The sequence below is a fragment of the Artemia sp. Qi Xiang Cuo genome, chromosome 1 (genome assembly GCF_049724085.1).
Source record: "Artemia sp. Qi Xiang Cuo chromosome 1, ASM4972408v1, whole genome shotgun sequence".
Classification (NCBI taxonomy): Eukaryota; Metazoa; Arthropoda; class Branchiopoda; order Anostraca; family Artemiidae; genus Artemia; species Artemia sp. Qi Xiang Cuo.
The window spans coordinates 100998850-101017582 of record NC_142794.1 but is presented as its reverse complement, the minus strand read 5'-3'; the positions used below and the strand labels follow the sequence as shown (position 1 = coordinate 101017582).

Below are 18733 nucleotides of genomic sequence, written 5' to 3'. Positions count from 1 at the left end.
ATTAAAAAAAAAAAAAAAATTGATACTGTCGGCAAATACTCAAGGGGAACAAGAAAATAGTTACAAAATATCAAAGAAAGCGACTAAAAGCTTCTCTGTGCTAAAATTCTGTCAAAAGTTTTTTTGAACTTCAAAATTCTGTGGAAATCTTGTGATCAATAGAAAACGTATTTTATTGCGTTCCTTTGTAGCTTATTGTAATGCCCGACTAATAGATTGCACGGTTTTTCTGCAAATTGACCAATCTTTTTTAAGCAGGCAACTTTCAGTCCATCGCAAGGACAAGAAGTTTGTAGTGTGGCTGGTAAGTTCTTGTCCAGGGGGAGGGGGTACCGGGTTTGAACCCCCCGCCCCTAATAAAACACTTCCTCCTTCCAAAAATATCTTGGATAGGCCCGCAATTCTAGGAATTCTTGTATAAAAAAATTTGTTGTCGGGTGTGATTCTTTGTCAAAAGTTTTAAGTTTTCGTTAAAAAGACGTGAAGGACTGTTCATTATATATTTTCATCTTTTTTCGTTTTTTAATATATTATTAATATACCATATATCATTGTATGTTTTGAGTTTTTGGAAATCATATTTTTTGTTTATTAGATTCTTTCTATTAAAGTGCCCCCCCCCCCTAAATGACGCAATCATATCTACTCTAGGGGCACCATTGTTTAATCTGCTTTTTTATACATGTCTTTTGGAATGACCAATCTGATTAAAACTACTAGCTTGAAATTTTTATCCGCTTCTGTTTGGGGCTGAGAACCTATGGGGGGCTAAGGGGATGGTTAATTTTCCTCCATTGGGGATAAACTTTCTGTTCACCTTTAATTAAACCTCCCCAAAGTTTCTACGTAGATTTTCTGTATATGATGAGACCTAGGAAAGAGAACTAAATGCATTGGAGACGGATCACTTTTTTTTTATTAATTCTGCTCTAATACATAGGCTATAACAAAAGAGTTCACAGCACTGCGGAGTGCCAATTTCTCCCAGCGTTGCCATTAAACAACGATTTCGGCCAGAATAGGTCCCAAATATTATCGAATGAAAATCTGAAGATGCCCAGTTTATTTACGCGTATCAGCTCATTTGAAGCTCACTTTCAGCTATTGATTTTCAGGCATATAGTTTTCATTTAATTGATATTTTAATCTATTAAATGATATTTTAAGCGGTATGCTGATCTATACGGCGTATTTAAATTTTAATGTTTAGTCCAAACACAATCAAAATCATAAATCAAAATCATTAGCCAATCATCCCTTATTTTCACTTTATTGTCATTCTGATAGTGTAAAACTTTATTTAAGAACATTGGCGCCTATATGGTGGAGGTGCAGAGGGGGGCTTCAGCTTCCCTCCCCCCTACTGGCTGAATATTGCTGGCTTATATTTTAAATTTTTGTTTTGAGATTTCTATTGTACAGCAATTGAAGTGCCGATTAGACCCGGTAAGCTCCCCCCCCCTCTAAAATTCAGCTTATGGGCGCCCATGCTCCAGAATTATCTCCAAAATCTGCTTAGTTGATGAAGTAAATTTGTCTATATTCCCTCTTTCGATAGTTTATAAGTAAAAACTCAGTAATTCTGAAGAACGGGTAGTTCCATATGATGTAGTGTATTTCTGGACGTGTATCTTTTCCCGGATTTCTTTCTCTTGACATGTAACTTTTATCATTATTACCTCGAAGGGAAGAATATCTTATATAGTGTGTGTCTTCAAGAAACATATCTGTATTCAAGAAATATGTATTATTTACGGGTACGTTAATAATACACTTATTGCACGTATGAGGGAGACTCATATCTGCAATAAGTGTATAAAGACCTCTCACTTTTCATGAGGGTATGAGGGAAAGAACTCCGAATGGGTATTAAAGATAATAATAATAATAAATAGGTAAAAACGAACCAAGATCTAAGTTGAAAAAATAGAAGAACTGGCCTAAACGCATTTTGATATTCAACTTCGTTATTAGTTTAACAAAAAAAAAAAAAAAACACATGTGAGCTTATAGTCGTATCGCCGTACGTAGCTATAAAAATGTATGAAGATGTTACTCCTGTATTCTTTTTTGGACTTTTGGCGTAGGGCCTGTTGAAGAGAAAGAACAAACAAAGGTTTTTAATAACTCCAATATTTCCATTTCAGGCTGTTATAACTTCTAATGGACAACTCACGGATAATTTTAAGTATATTCAGGATCTAAGACAGGAGAAGTAAGGAGGTTTTATCGCTATTATTTTCTCTGCTGCATACTGATCACCAAAGCTCCTATTTCTAGCTTTCTATAATATTATGCGCTGTGTCCTTTTTATCTCCTCCCCCCGCTCTCTCTCTCTCTCTCTCTCTCTCTCTCTCTCTCTCTCTCTCTCTCTCTCTCTCTCTCTCTCTCTCTCTCTCTCTCTCTTTACTCTATCTCTTTCTTTACTTTCCCCCTCTTTCTTTATTTTCTTCCTCTTTCTTTACTCTCCCCCTCTATTTTTATATTCTCTCTCTCTTTCCTTCTTTCCTTCTCTGGATGATTGGGTAGTTGTCTGGCAAGTTTGAATTATATGTGTCATCAATAGCACCGTCGATCTTATATGATGTATTTTCCAACATTTATTGTATGGAGATTTTATTTAGTATCTTATAATTACTCTTCTCTTTAGATAATCTTTAGTTACACCTAAAAAAATAACTTAGGACGGAGGCGAAGTATGATAGTTAAAATTTTAATTTAAGGGTCATCATTCTCACGGTTGTCGACTAGAGATCTTCGAAAAAAACTGAATTTATGCATCGGATACCCCCCAACCCTGTGCCTATCCTGTGCAACATATGTATCCTGTGCAGCAAATGAAGCATTTGAATGGAATCTCTTATGTTGTACTTAGAATCTTTCTGTAATAAGAGGAGAGCTGCCACCCCTAGCGCCTATGTTACAGACTTAACCCAAAAATATTTCTCACAATGAAGAGAAATTAAAGTGGAACTTGATATACAATATCAAACAGTTCGTGGTAACGAACTGTAAGTAAGGAGCGACCCGGCTCAATGGTAACCAAAACCCTAAAACACGGAATTTTGATACCAATAGATACATCAAAAGAATCATATGTTTATGCTGATTTCAAATATATAAGTTTCATCAAGTTTAGTTTTACCCATCAAAAGTTACGCGCCTGAGAAAGTTTGGCTGATTTTCGAAAAAAGAGGGAAAGACCCTCTAAAAGTTATAGAACCTTATTGAAATTCACACCATCATATTCAGCGTATCAGAGAACCCTACTGTAGAGGTTTCAAGCTCTTATCTACAAAAATGTGGAATTTTGTATTTTTGGCCAGAAAAAAGATAACGGATGCGAGTTTATTTGTTTTTTTTTTCCAGGGGTAATCGTATTGACCCAGTGGTCCTAGAATATTGTAAGAGGGCTCATTGGAACGGAAATTAAAAGTTCTAGAGCCCTTTTTAAGTGACCAAAAAAAATGGAGGGCAACTAGGCCCCCTCCCACGCTCATTTTTTTTGTCAAAGTCACCCAATTAAAATTTTGAGATAGCTATTTTGTTCAGCATAGTCGAAAATCTAATAAATATGTCTTTTACGATGACTTAATCCCCCACAGTTCCCAGGGGAAGGGCTGCAAGTTATGAGCTTTGCCCATTGCTTACATATTGTATTGGTTATTGGGGAGTATACAGACATTTTCAGGAAGAATTTTTTTCTGATGGGGGGGGGGGGGCTGGAGGAGGGGGGTACTCGGGAGAGTATGTCCGTGGAGAATGTTTCTTTGGGGTAAGGGACAATTCTATGAAGGGTGCGCCGGATTTCCAAGCATTATTTAAAAAACGATCAGAAATTAAATAAAAAAAACAAGTTTTTTCAACTGAAAGGAGCAACATTAGAACTTAAAATGAACAGAAATTATTACGTATATGAGGGGGTTCTCCCCCAAGTCAATACCTCACTCTTTACGGTACAGTTTTTTTTTTAGTGCTTTCAAAAGAGCTATCTATTCTAATTAAACGGCCTTTGTGATTCAAGGGTTTGTGAATTAAAATTTTTTTAAACTTTTAACGTAAAGAGCGTGGTATTGACTAAGGGGAGAACCCCATCATATACGTAATAACATATACGTAATAAAAAAAAAACAATAAAAAAAGCAAGCGATACGGCTCAATAGTAATCGAAACTTTTAAAAACGGAACTTTGATGTCAATAAATGCATCAAAAGAATGGGCTTATAATGCTGATTCTAAATATATAAATTTTATTAAGTTTAGTATTACTCTTCAAAGGCTACGAGCCTGAGAAAATTTACCCGATTTTTTAAAGAGGGGGGGAAACATCCCCCACAAGTGAAAGAATTTTAATGAAAATCGCACCGTCAGATTCAGCGTATCAGAAAACCCTTTTACATAAATTTAAAGCTCATATCTGCAAAAATATGCAACTTTGTATTTTTTGCCAGAAGAAAAATATACGAATATAGAAGTTAGTTACGTAAGTTAATTTGTAAATTACGTCATAACCAAAGAGACATCCATTTAGCAAAAGAAAAGTAAAATTTTTCTGCAAATTTTGTTTACTTATTCAATGACGGTGAGCCAAAATAAAAGCTGCATTAACTAAAAAACGATCAGAAATTAAATAAAAAAACTAGTTTTTTAAACTGAAAGTAAGGAGCGACATTAAAACTTAAAACGAATAGAAATTATTCCGTATATGAAAGGGGCTCTCCCCTCCTCAACGCCTCGCTCTTTACGCTAAAGTTTGACTCTGTCAAACTTTATTTTTTAAAAAAATAAAAAACTTTTGCGAACAGCGCTCGGGGGGGCGGAGGGGACAGCCCCTTTCATATACGGAATAATTTCTGTTCGTTTTAAGTTTTAATGTCGCTCCTTACTTTCAGTTTAAAAAACTTGTTTTTTATTATTTAATAAAAACAGGGCCACCAACTGGAAGGTTTTGCACAGCCAAAACTTTTGGGCCTTCTTCTAAGAACTCCTCATTTTCAAAAACAATTTTTATTACCCCCTTTGAGATTGTGAGGAATGTATTATTGAGCTACCTGTATGGTCTAGCATATAAAGGCCTACAGTTGTAATTTTAACCGAAGGATACTTATGTCACTGGGCTCATGATTTCTATGTCTATCCATTCACTGAGCTAGAATTATGATATTACTGTACTCGAGCTTTATTTTAGATACTACTACTACTACTAACAAATCACTGCAGCACCGAGCCACCTGAAGCCAGCACAGTTATGCACGCTCCTCCTCCATCTCAATCTATTCAAATGATCCCTCTTTACACCCTCCCGGCTTCCTTCACTTATCTTAGATAACTTTATACAAATTTGTGTAAAAAGGGAAAAAATTCTTTTCTTAATGATTTTCAACCAATGTTGAAGGTATTTTTCAGTCTAAAAAGAGAAACTGTAAAGAAGATATCAAATTTAATTTGGTTGATGGATAAAGCTGAATTCCAGGTATCGAATGACAGCAAAATTGTTCTCTTGTGTTGAAACATTGATACCCTTGAAAAATAGAATAACAAAAAGTTTCAAAAGAATATAAGCGTTGGAGGATCGCTATAAAATTCAGTTACACCAAAAAAAAATCTATTCATCAATATTAGTTTATTTGTTAAATTCAAACTTGACTGTTTGATTTTAATTCCCCATGTTTTTGTTTTGCAGGAGAGCTAGTCGTCATAAAGTACCAGGACCTGGAAGAGAAAAACAAGTTTTGGTCCTTGGTGCTGGATATGTTAGTGCACCCCTAGTAGAATACCTCTCTCGTTATAAAGATATCAATTTGGTAGTTGGTAAGTTCCAAGTTTCACCCCCATTATTTTCCTATTTAATGTTTTTATCTTGGTGTTGTATGGGGTGAAATCAAAAGGAGCCAACTGATCAATTGGCAAATTTTTATGATTTAAAAACATCGTGAATGATCAGATAGAGACGTAAAATTGGTAACTTTAAGTCGGTTGTTTGCTATGTTTTTTTGCGATTAAAAAAACTGGCACCTGAACTGGAAATCAGAGAAGACATTACTGAGAGTTAAGAACACTTTCCCGCGTCGGCTTTTAAGGCTCCACTGGGCACAGAGGACTCTGAATGCGACTGTGAGGGTTTCAACCATTAATCACAAGCAAAGTGCCGCATATAGAGGTACCGAGATCACGCCATCTGAATGCCTTAAATTTGGCTTTCTAAAGCTGTCCTCTTGTCGCAGAATATTGGATTCAAAAGAACAGGCGTAGTGAAGAATACCCCAGAAATTTAGCTACACCCTTTACCTCCAATGTTACAAAGTATATATGCAACCTGGATGGGAAGATGTGAGGGCGGTGGTACACGTGAGTTCAGCCTGGCAGCTCTCCTTAGAAACTTTATGGGCCTCTGGAGGCAAAAAATAAGTAAGGGCTAAAGTAAGTTGAAATTTTCAATTATTAGGCAAAAAGACGTATCTAGGAGGGGGGGGGGCTGAACCCTCCCCCGAAATATTTGTCCGACTCGTAACAATGGAACAAAAAAGCCTATAAAGAAATTTTTGATGCGTTTTTTAAAGGTTTTTCGTACATCCTTTTTTGTATGTTTACATGCTAAAATGGTTGTGCTAATGCTAAAAGCTATGACACAGGCTAAAGGTTGTGCTGAAAATAGTCTGAAATTCTTATTAATTTTCTATGAACGCTTTGAAGCCCTTGTAGTTTTGAAGGAAAAGTCAACATCGAAACACTCCGACAATACTTAAACTGACAATCCATTGATGGGAAATATAAAATTCTCATGATTTGATATGGAAATAAAAACTTTAATCTCTGCAAATAACCAAGATTTTTGACAATGTTGCTCTAAGTTGAATAGTATGAACTTAGTGACAAGGTTGAATCTATGTATATTCCAAATAATTGAAAAACTTCCACATTCTTTAAGGAAAAAGTTTCCATAATTTATAAAAAAAATATTGGATGTTTTTGTAATGTAATTTTAATGTTTTTTAAGTTTTTTTTTTAGCAAATTTTAATGTCTTTTGATGTAATTTTCATGTTTTTTTTATTTTTTTTTAATGTAAATGAGAATAGTTAATTCCAAATGGCTATAATCAGTAGCATCAGATAAAAATGATGTAGAGCAGCAGTTGCATGTTCTGTTGATCTACTACTTAAAAAAACAAACAAAAAAAAACCACAACGATTAGGAAAAAATACTTATTCTTCAACAAAAAGTTCATTTAGTATAAAAAGTTCATTAAGTCTACTTTTTGCTATCTTTTCAAAAACTTTAGAAATTGATGATAGAATAGTATTAGGTCTGTAATTGTTTGGATTATTTTATCTTCTTTTTGTTTAAACGAGGGTAAAACATTAGAGACTTCAAGGCAATCTTGAAAGACCCTTCCTGGGTAGGCTGTGACAATAGTGGGGTTAAGATCCCATGTTGTTGATGTGGTTACATATGATCGAGTCCTCACTATGGAAATATTTAGCTAATGGAGCCAAAGGGCTCAAATGACTGTTTTCGAAAAGCGGGGGTTTAAGTTTAATTTGTTGGTTTTGTTTGCAGTTGTGAATTCATCTAAACAAGAGTTGAAAATACATAATAGTGGCTAAATAGTACTCTAGCTAAATTTTTTAACAGAAGAGTAGAAATACTAATCGCATTTCAGTTGAAAAACCATTTTTCAAACTGGCAATCGCTTTTAGGCGTTCCAAAACCGGATAGGGTACATAAATACAGTTTTGTCAGCTTAATTAGGTAGGCTAAGTAATCTCTATGATAAAGTGTCACTGCAGGGGTTTGAACTACCAGATAATGTTCAACTTTTCTAAAATGTTCAATGCTTCCACCATCTTTCTATTAGAAATATTAAATCCTTATATCCATTTATTTTTTTACATTTATCGTCTCCATTTTATTCCATTTATATTTCCGAATAAGTTTTTCCTTATCCATTTATATTTCATTCCATTTATTATCGAAAATTATCCATAATTTTTTTTTCCATTTATTGTCTTCCATGTTCTTTGGGGTAAATCACACGAAACATATTTTGATTATAGTTTGCTCCTTCTTTTTTGAGAACAAAGAATGTGGAATTTTTTTGGGCTAGTTTCATCCATGCTCTTCAGCTTGAGATTATGCAATCTATTTATTCTCTTTATTTTTTCCAACAGGCTTTCTGTCCCCCATGACTTGCGAGGTAAATTCTTATTTCTCATTAATGCGTAAGGACACACTTTTTCAAATATTTGGTCATAATTATCATATAATAAGATTATTGGCTGATACAGGACTTCAACACTTTGTACATCATACATATATAATCTCGTATTTTTACATTGATGTCCCGTGTTTTTTTTTGGTTAGTTATTCCCTGTTATCTTATAGTCTATATTTTAATTAATTTTAATTAATTATATCCTTTTGAAACTGTATTTGATCTCTTCATGTTTTATTCCTGATCGAGAGGAATCGGAAATAGAAACACAGTGGTCAGATCTATCATTCAAAATAATGTACGTCTCTAGGCTTAGTGCCAGCAACCGAAGCCTTTGGAATGATGATTAATACTGCCAAAACAAAGGTCGTGTCGTGTGTCTAGAGTATCTAGAACCGTGCAGCTAACTACAAGGGCAACACTATACTATAAGAGGACAACAAACAGAAAATGTTGAATCTGTCGTCTACTTCGTCAGTCCCTGAACCTCTGATGACTATTGCTCAAAGTGGATTAGGCGATGACTTGTTGTAGCAAGCGGCGCTTTAAGATCCTATTGTCAATCGGGGACAGCATATCACTGTCAAAGTAATCGAAGATCCGGCTTTTTAACTCTAATAATCCCTATTGTAATGTACTCAAGTGGAAATTGGTAAATCGAAGCTGACGGTAAGCGTATAATCTTCGTATACCTACACTGAGTGTATATTCGAGTGTATACACTTAGTGTATATTCCGCAAACTCCATGGGCTTGGTCATATCCAACAAATGTTATCAAGTAAGCTGCCTAAAGTCACCTTTGAAGGACAGAAAGATGGCACTCGGTCTTGAGGTCGACCTTGCAAGATGTGGTCTGACAACTTCAATGGTCAGACCCTCCCCCATCTCCTCCATTTAGTGCCAGAGAGAGCAGAATACTATCAACGCATTTGTCGCCTAGTGGGAAGAGAAAAAGCCCCAAATCAGCCAAAGAGGCCGGGTGGGATTTAAGTCAAGCCAATTAGACAATTTTTAGGGGTAGAAATGCTATCAATACTAGTATCAGCTCTAGTATCAGTTATTTTATAGTATCATTAATTGTATCAATTATTATCATAGTGCCGATTATTATATAGTATCAATTATGACAAAACATTATGTTGTATTTTAACGATGGTAAATTTGCCCGTAACAAAAAAATGGATGGCGTAGCTCATTTAGGGCGTCCAACAATGAATCACATATTCCAAAACATCTTGAAACCTCGACGAAGGTAGTTCATCCTGCTTCCAGTTCTACGGCCCGGCCTATCAATCAAACAACAAGTATAATAATGACGGCCATCGCAAGTGGCTCCTCTATTTAGCTCTTTTTGCGCTCTTTTCTACGCTGTTAATTTTAAATTAAGCCATTACTAACAGTTAATTACGAATAATGGCAGATAATTAATTAAGTCACTATAAGCAATTAATCAAACAAGATCAATTACCATAAATTGACAGCGTTGTACAGCATCATTTACCCAATTACCCTGAATTCTACATCCATTGTTGCTTTGAATTCAATCAATTAAGTCAGGTGTGTAAAATATTCCACTTGATTGGGATAAATATAATGTAGAATTTTATATTTCTTTGCCTGATTACGATTATTTGGCAATTCGCTTTAGTAGTTTTAAGGTCTAATCGAGAATGTTGTACCTTTGTCTGTATTTTAATTCATTTTTCTGGGGGTTGATATATATATATATATATTTTTTTATTATTAATATGTTTGTACAGCAGATAAGTAAGTAAGTATGACGGCACTAGATCCTTAAGATCCAACCCCGTGGTGCTGATCTCCGTTTCGTGACCCTTATAAAAGTTAAAAAAGTGTATATTCAGTTTATGGTTTCAATTAGGTGATTTTTCAGAATTTTTTGTAATTTCGTTTTCTTCGTGGTGGTAATATTCTTCATACACCCCATAAAAAGACCTAAAAATTAACGAATATTTGGTTTATTCTATAATAACTATTATTAATATTATTATTTGGTTTGTATAATAACGATTTATTTGATGGTCAATCTCTCTGTAATGCTATTACTTTCAACTGCAGCTGCTAGGTATAAAAAATAGCAGCGACCATAAAATAAACACAAGTGAATAGACAGTGGCAAAAAATCTTGAATATAATTTTTCAAAGAAACAATCTTTGAAATTTTTAGTTGCCAACTTGTTCTATTTGCGGAAAAGTGAAAAATATGAAAAAAAAATGCAGCTCAGAAATGATTTGTTTAATCAATTCTAAACTTTTGTTATTTTTAAAAACAGTCCCTAGCAACATTTATGCACCTATCCTGTCATTGCTCTAATTTATGTATGTTTCTGACATAAATTTTATGTCAGCAACATTTATGCACCCTAGCAACATTTATGCACCTATCCCGCCATTTCTCTAATTTATGTATGTCTCTGATATAAATTTTTGTGTCAGCAACATTTATGCACCCTAGCAATATTTATGGACCTATCCCTCCATTTCTCTAATTTATGTATGTCTCTGACATAATGTTTTTTTGTCAGCAACATTTATGCACCCTAGCAACATTTATGCACGTATCCCGTCATTGCTCTAATTTATGTATGTGTCTGACATAATATTTTATGTCAGCAACATTTATGCACCCTAGCAATATTTATGGACCTATCCCTCCATTTCTCTAATTTATGTATGTCTCTGATATAAATTTTTATGTCAGCAACATTTATGCACCCTAGCAATATTTATGCACCTATCCCTCCATTTCTCTAATTTATGTATGTCTCTGACATAATGTTTTTTTGTCAGCAACATTTATGCACCCTAGCAATATTTATGGACCTATCCCTCCATTTCTCTAATTTATGTATGTCTCTGACATAATGTTTTTTTGTCAGCAACATTTATGCACCCTAGCAACATTTATGCACGTATCCCGTCATTGCTCTAATTTATGTATGTGTCTGACATAATATTTTATGTCAGCAACATTTATGCACCCTAGCAATATTTATGGACCTATCCCTCCATTTCTCTAATTTATGTATGTCTCTGACATAATATTTTTTTTGTCAGCAACATTTATGCACCCTAGCAACATTTATGCACGTATCCCGAGATTGCTCTAATTTATGTATGTGTCTGACATAATATTTTATGTCAGCAACATTTATGCACCCTAGCAATATTTATGGACCTCTCCCTCCATTTCTCTAATTTATGTATGTATCTGACATAAATTTTTATGTCAGCAACATTTATGTACCCTAGCAATATTTATGCACCTATCCCTCCATTTCTCTAATTTATGTATGTCTCTGACATAAATTTTTATGTCTGAAACATTTATGTACCCTAGCAATATTTATGCACCTATCTCTCCATTTCCCTAATTTATGTATGTCTCTGACATAATGTTTTTTTGTCAGCAACATTTATGCACCCTAGCAACATTTATGCACGTATCCCGTCTTGGCTCTAATTTATGTATGTGTCTGACATAATGTTTTTTGTCAGCAACATTTATGCACCCTAGCAACATTTATGCACGTATCGCGTCATTGATCTAATTTATGTATGTGTCTGACATAATGTTTTTCTGTCAGCAACATTTATGCACCCTAGCAACATTTATGCACGTATCGCGTTATTGCTCTAATTTATGTGTGTCTCTTGACATAAATTTTTATGTCAGCAACATTTATGCACCCTAGCAATATTTATGCACCTATCCCTCCATTTCTCTAATTTATGTATGTCTCTGACATAAATTTTTATGTCAGCAACATTTATGCACCCTAGCAACATTTATGCACGTATAGCGTCATTGCTCTAATTTATGTATGTCTCTGACATAAATTTTTATGTCAGCAACATTTATGCACCCTAGCAATATTTATGCACCTATCCCTCCAGTTCTCTAATTTATGTATGTCTCTGACATAATGTTTTTTTGTCAGCAACATTTATGCACGTATCCCGTCATTGCTCTAATTTATGTATGTGTCTGACATAGTGTTTTTTTGTCAGCAACATTTATGCACCCTAGCAACATTTATGCAAGTATCGCGTTATTGCTCTAATTTATGTATGTCTCTGACATAAATTTTTATGTCAGCAACATTTATGCACCCTAGCAACATTTATGCACGTATAGCGTCATTTCTCTAATTTATGTATGTCTCTGACATAAATTTTTATGTCAGCAACAGTTATGCACCCTAGCAACATTTATGCACGTATCACGTCATTTCTCTAATTTATGTATGTCTCTGACATAAATTTTTGTCAGCAACATTTATGCACCCTAGCAATAATTATGCACCTATCCCTCCATTTCTTTAATTTATGTATGTCTCTGACATAAGGTTTTTTTGTCAGCAACATTTATGCACCCTAGCAATATTTATGCACGTATCCCGTCATTGCTCTAATTTATGTATGTGTCTGACATAATGTTTTTTTGTCAGCAACATTTATGCACCCTAGCAACATTTATGCACGTATCGCGTCATTGCTCTAATTTATTTATGTCTCTGACATAAATTTTTATGTCAGCAACATTTATGTACCCTAGCAATATTTATGCACGTATCCCGTCATTGCTGTAATTTATGTATGTTTCTGACATAAATTTTATGTCAGCAACATTTATGCACCCTAGCAACATTTATGCACCTATCCCGCCATTTCTCTAATTTATGTATGTCTCTGATATAAATTTTTATGTCAGCAACATTTATGCACCCTAGCAATATTTATGCACGTATCCCTCCATTTCTCTAATTTATGTATGTCTCTGACATAATGTTTTTTTGTCAGCAACATTTATGCACCCTAGCAACATTTATGCACGTATCCCGTCATTGCTCTAATTTATGTATGTCTCTGACATAATGTTTTTTTGTCAGCAACATTTATGCACCCTAGCAATATTTATGCACCTATCCCTCCATTTCTCTAATTTATGTATGTCTCTGACATAATGTTTTTTTGTCAGCAACATTTATGCACCCTAGCAACATTTATGCACGTATCCCGTCATTGCTCTAATTTATGTATGTCTCTGACATAATGTTTTATGTCAGCAACATTTATGCACCCTAGCAATATTTATGGACCTATCCCTCCATTTCTCTAATTTATGTATGTCTCTGACATAATGTTTTTTTGTCAGCAACATTTATGCACCCTAGCAACATTTATGCACGTATCCCGTCATTGCTCTAATTTATTTATGTGTCTGACATAATATTTTATGTCAGCAACATTTATGCACCCTAGCAATATTTATGGACCTATCCCTACATTTCTCTAATTTATGTATGTCTCTGACATAAATTTTTATGTCAGCAACATTTATGTACCCTAGCAATATTTATGCACCTATCCCTCCATTTCTCTAATTTATGTATGTCTCTGACATAAATTTTTATGTCTGAAACATTTATGTACCCTAGCAATATTTATGCACCTATCTCTCCATTTCCCTAATTTATGTATGTCTCTGACATAATGTTTTTTTGTCAGCAACATTTATGCACCCTAGCAACATTTATGCACGTATCCCGTCATGGCTCTAATTTATGTATGTGTCTGACATAATGTTTTTTGTCAGCAACATTTATGCACCCGAGCAACATTTATGCACGTATCCCGTCATTGATCTAATTTATGTATGTGTCTGACATAATGTTTTTCTGTCAGCAACATTTATGCACCCTAGCAACATTTATGCACGTATCGCGTTATTGCTCTAATTTATGTGTGTCTCTTGACATAAATTTTTATGTCAGCAACATTTATGCACCCTAGCAATATTTATGCACCTATCCCTCCATTTCTCTAATTTATGTATGTCTCTGACATAAATTTTTATGTAAGCAACATTTATGCACCCTAGCAACATTTATGCACGTATAGCGTCATTGCTCTAATTTATGTATGTCTCTGACATAAATTTTTATGTCAGCAACATTTATGCACCCTAGCAATATTTATGCACCTATCCCTCCATTTCTCTAATTTATGTATGTCTCTGACATAATGTTTTTTTGTCAGCAACATTTATGCACGTATCCCGTCATTGCTCTAATTTATGTATGTGTCTGACATAGTGTTTTTTTGTCAGCAACATTTATGCACCCTAGCAACATTTATGCACGTATCGCGTTATTGCTCTAATTTGTGTATGTCTCTGACATAAATTTTTATGTCAGCAACATTTATGCACCCTAGCAACATTTATGCACGTATCGCGTCATTGCTCTAATTTATGTATGTCTCTGACATATATTTTTATGTCAGCAACATTTATGCACCCTAGCAACATTTATGCACGTATCACGTCATTTCTCTAATTTATGTATGTCTCTCACATAATTTTTTGTCAGCAACATTTATGCACCCTAGCAATATTTATGCACCTATCCCTCCATTTCTTTAATTTATGTTTGTCTCTGACATAATGTTTTTTTGTCAGCAACATTTATGCACCCTAGCAACATTTATGCACGTATCCCGTCATTGCTCTAATTTATGTATGTGTCTGACATAATGTTTTTTTGTCAGCAACATTTATGCACCCTAGCAAAATTTATGCACGTATCGCGTCATTGCTCTAATTTATTTATTTCTCTGACATAAATTTTTTTGTCAGCAACAGTTATGTCCCCTAGCAACATTTATGCACGTATCCCGTCATTGCTGTAATTTATGTATGTTTCTGACATAAATTTTATGTCAGCAACATTTATGCACCCTAGCAACATTTATGCACCTATCCCGCCATTTCTCTAATTTATGTATGTCTCTGATATAAATTTTTATGTCAGCAACATTTATGCACCCTAGCAATATTTATGCACCTATCCCTCCATTTCTCTAATTTATGTATGTCTCTGACATAATTTTTTTTTGTCAGCAACATTTATGCACCCTAGCAACATTTATGCACGTATCCCGTCATTGCTCTAATTTATGTATGTGTCTGACATAATGTTTTTTTTTCAGCAACATTTATGCACCCTAGCAACATTTATGCACGTATCGCGTCATTGCTCTAATTTATGTATGTCTCTGACATAAATTTTTATGTCAGCAACATTTATGCACCCTAGCAATATTTATGCACGTATCCCGTCATTGCTCTAATTTATGTATGTCTCTGACATATTTTTTTTAGATTGATCTCAAAGCCACTCTTGCACCTGATTTGTATTCTTCGCTGGATTGAAAATGTTTTCCGTGTAGAGCCTCTTTAAGGGGGTTTAGACAAATGAGAGTTGGAATAGCGAGGTCAAGGTAGTTTAGTATTTGGGGAGATCTCCCACCCCAGTTTTTAAATAGTTTCTTAGTTTAGCAGCGCCAGGTGTGGACGTGCATTGTCATGAAGAGAAGTCGCATTTTTAGTAGAGAAGCCACGACGTTTTATTCAAATGGCAGGCCTTAAGTCAGGCTTACAGTGTTCTGGAATTCAATGGAGCCTACTTATTGCGGCTGTCCCAATTTATCACCTATATATTGCGGCTGGCTCGAACATCAACGAGCCATTAACACCCAGTACCACGGTGAAATGATGACAGAGAAGTTAGCCTTTCCATTCGACCGAAACGTCGTAAACTCTTGACTAATAGTGTGACTTTTGTCCATAAAAATATGCACCCACGTGTGTCTCCGCTAAATCCAGAAACAGTTTATAAAGGTGGGATGGAAGACTCTTCCAAATCACCCCTGCTGCCTGCCCTGACCCTGTCCAGCAAACTCTCATTTGGCTGGACCGCTTAAAAAGACTACGCAGAAAACATATTCGATCCTATGATGGTTAAAAATCCGGTGCAAAAGTGGCTTCGAGATCAATCTAAAGAATTTGATACCAGAGGCATGCCCAAACTAGAACTGTAACGGGAGACAATATAAACGTTGCTCAGGACTGTGTTGACAAGTCGCCAAATTTGTGAAATCATAAAGTAAATCGTTTATGAGCTAATAATTATTAGATATAATTTGACTGATATACTTTTAAGGTCAGCAGTTGCTCCTAAACAGGGAGTTGCCTAGGAGCCTTGGAGCCTATTTACCTAGGAGATTCTTGGCGCCATTTTGCCTGTCAGACTTGGTTAATAGCATTAAACATTTGAAAAACAAACGGAATGATTAGCGACATGCTACCCTATAACTGGAAATATAATTTGCTGTATTTGTGGCATTTTTTTCCTTATCTGCAAAATATAATCAATTCTATATTTAACAATTCCTTTTCAGCCTCGGCCATTCAAGCGGAAGCAGATTCGATAGCCAGACAATTTGATAGTGTGGAACCTGTTCTTTTGGATATCATTCATCGCCCAGATCTGCTCAAGGATCTTGTCATAAATTCAGACGTTGTCGTATCTTTATTGCCGTATTCTCTTCACCCTCAGGTATTTTTATAAATAATGTTAATCACTTTATTTTTCCACATCTTAGGAAGCTTTCACTTGTCCTGCGTAAATACAAATAATGAAGCCTATGAAGAAAATCTAATTATAATAAATAATATGATAATTTAGAAAGAATGCACGTAAATACAACCAAATATTAATGCGACAAAGATAAATTGATCCTTTTTTTTTCAGAACTAAACCCAGTATCCTTCTATTCTGGGTGAATTTACAGTTTAATATATAAAATATGTAATATATATAGAATATAATGTATATATTTAATAATATATAATATCTTATGATAATATAATATGTTATAGAATATAATATTATATAATAATATATTCTGGGTAAAACCACAGTTTAAGATATAAAATGTATAATATATATATATATATATATATATATATATATATATATATATATATATATATATATATATATATATATATATATATATATATATATATATATATATATATATATATATATATATATATATATATATATATATATATATATATATATATATATATATATATATATATATATATATATATATATATATATATATATATAGATTCGAACATATAGAACATATATATTATACAGAGTTCAGACGATTCGAACCGGAATTATTATGAGTTTCAGAAGCCCATATCCAAGGGGTAGGAAGCATGAAATTAGATGATATAGAACTTGTTTACTCAGGCAGGAAGGATGGGGTACATAGACAAGGAGTAGGAATCACGATGAATAAGGAAGCTGCTAAGTCTTGTTTTGGCTGGGAAGGTATTAATAATAGAATACTAATACCTCATTTTATTACTACCCTTGTATCCTACCATTGGTAAGTTGGTGTAGGAAAATAAAACAGTAATGGCTACAGACTGTTGCAATTTTGTAGGTGTAAAAATCTAGTTATAACCAATGCAGCATTTGGTCTTAGAATGACCCATAATTTAACATTGTATTCACGTGATTGTAAGACAGCAAACCTTATTGACTATGTTATTGTAAACCGAAGACAGACAGTATCAATACAAGATACTAGGGTATATAGGAGTGCTGTTATTGATGCTAAAAGTAAAGATCATCATTTGGTAGTGTCTAGGGTTAATTTAAAGCTGAAGTTTCGAAAGGGTAACTACCTCCCGGGAAGTTATGATGTTGGTAGATTCCAGGATGAGAATTTGAGAGAAACTCTCCAGGAACAGTTGAATACTAAATTGGAGATTTTATTATTTGACAAGGTGGAAGATTGATGGCATAATTTTAGGAAAAAAAAATTGTGAAGTTGCTGATGGTTTCTCAGGGAAGAAAGTTAGAACTGCAGCTAGGAATATTAGTGAAAAAGCAATATGTTTAATAGAGAGGAGAAGGGGCTTGTACAAGAATTATCTGAGTGATAGATCATATGAAAACAAAAGGAATGCAAAGAAAGTGAAGAAATATGAGTGGAGGCCATGGACAAAAATTGCCAAAGATATGGAAGATGCAGCTAGACGGCATAATAGTAAAATATTGTACTGGCATGTTAATAAATTGAGAGGGAGTAGTCCATCTGGACTTGTCCCAGTTAAAGATAAGAACGGGGCCACAATTAGTGATAAGGAAAGAGTTAAAGAGAGATGGGCAGAACAGTTTGAGAATTTTCTTAACCAAGATAGACTTGCAGGAAAATTAAAACTTTTTGATGCCATGGATGTGAAGCAAGATTTGTTTTGTGAAGAAGAATTAGCGACAGTACTAAAAGGATTAAAGAATAATAAGGCTTCGGGTGCTGATAGTGTGGTAAATGTGTATCTTAAACATGGTGGCTCTGAGGTTAGAAATAAGTTACTGAAGATTATAAATATGATTTTTGAAACAGGGGAGGTACGTAGCGATTCTAGAAAAAACATCAATTAAACCACTGTATAAGACAGGTAATAAGAGTGAGTGTGGTAATTATCGAGGCATTAGTCTGATCTCTGTAGGTAGCAAATTACTTAGTAATATGATTATTTTTAGACCGAAAGATGACGTAGACAAAGTTTTAAGAGAAGAACAGTGCGGTTTTAGAAAAGGTAGACGATGTGTCGACTTATTCG

General features: G+C 34.3%; 1 protein-coding gene across 2 annotated transcripts in view; it reads left to right on the top strand.

Annotated features, from left to right (window-relative positions):
• LKRSDH (lysine ketoglutarate reductase/saccharopine dehydrogenase) overlaps positions 1–18733 on the top strand; it is a 108536-nt gene that overhangs the window by 65676 nt on the left and 24127 nt on the right. For both annotated transcript variants that reach the window (XM_089088148.1, XM_089088155.1), the window contains 3 exons: positions 2148–2215; positions 5684–5811; positions 16480–16637. In XM_089088148.1, coding sequence (XP_088944274.1) covers positions 2148–2215; positions 5684–5811; positions 16480–16637 — 354 coding nt within the window. The remainder of the gene's footprint in view (positions 1–2147; positions 2216–5683; positions 5812–16479; positions 16638–18733) is intronic.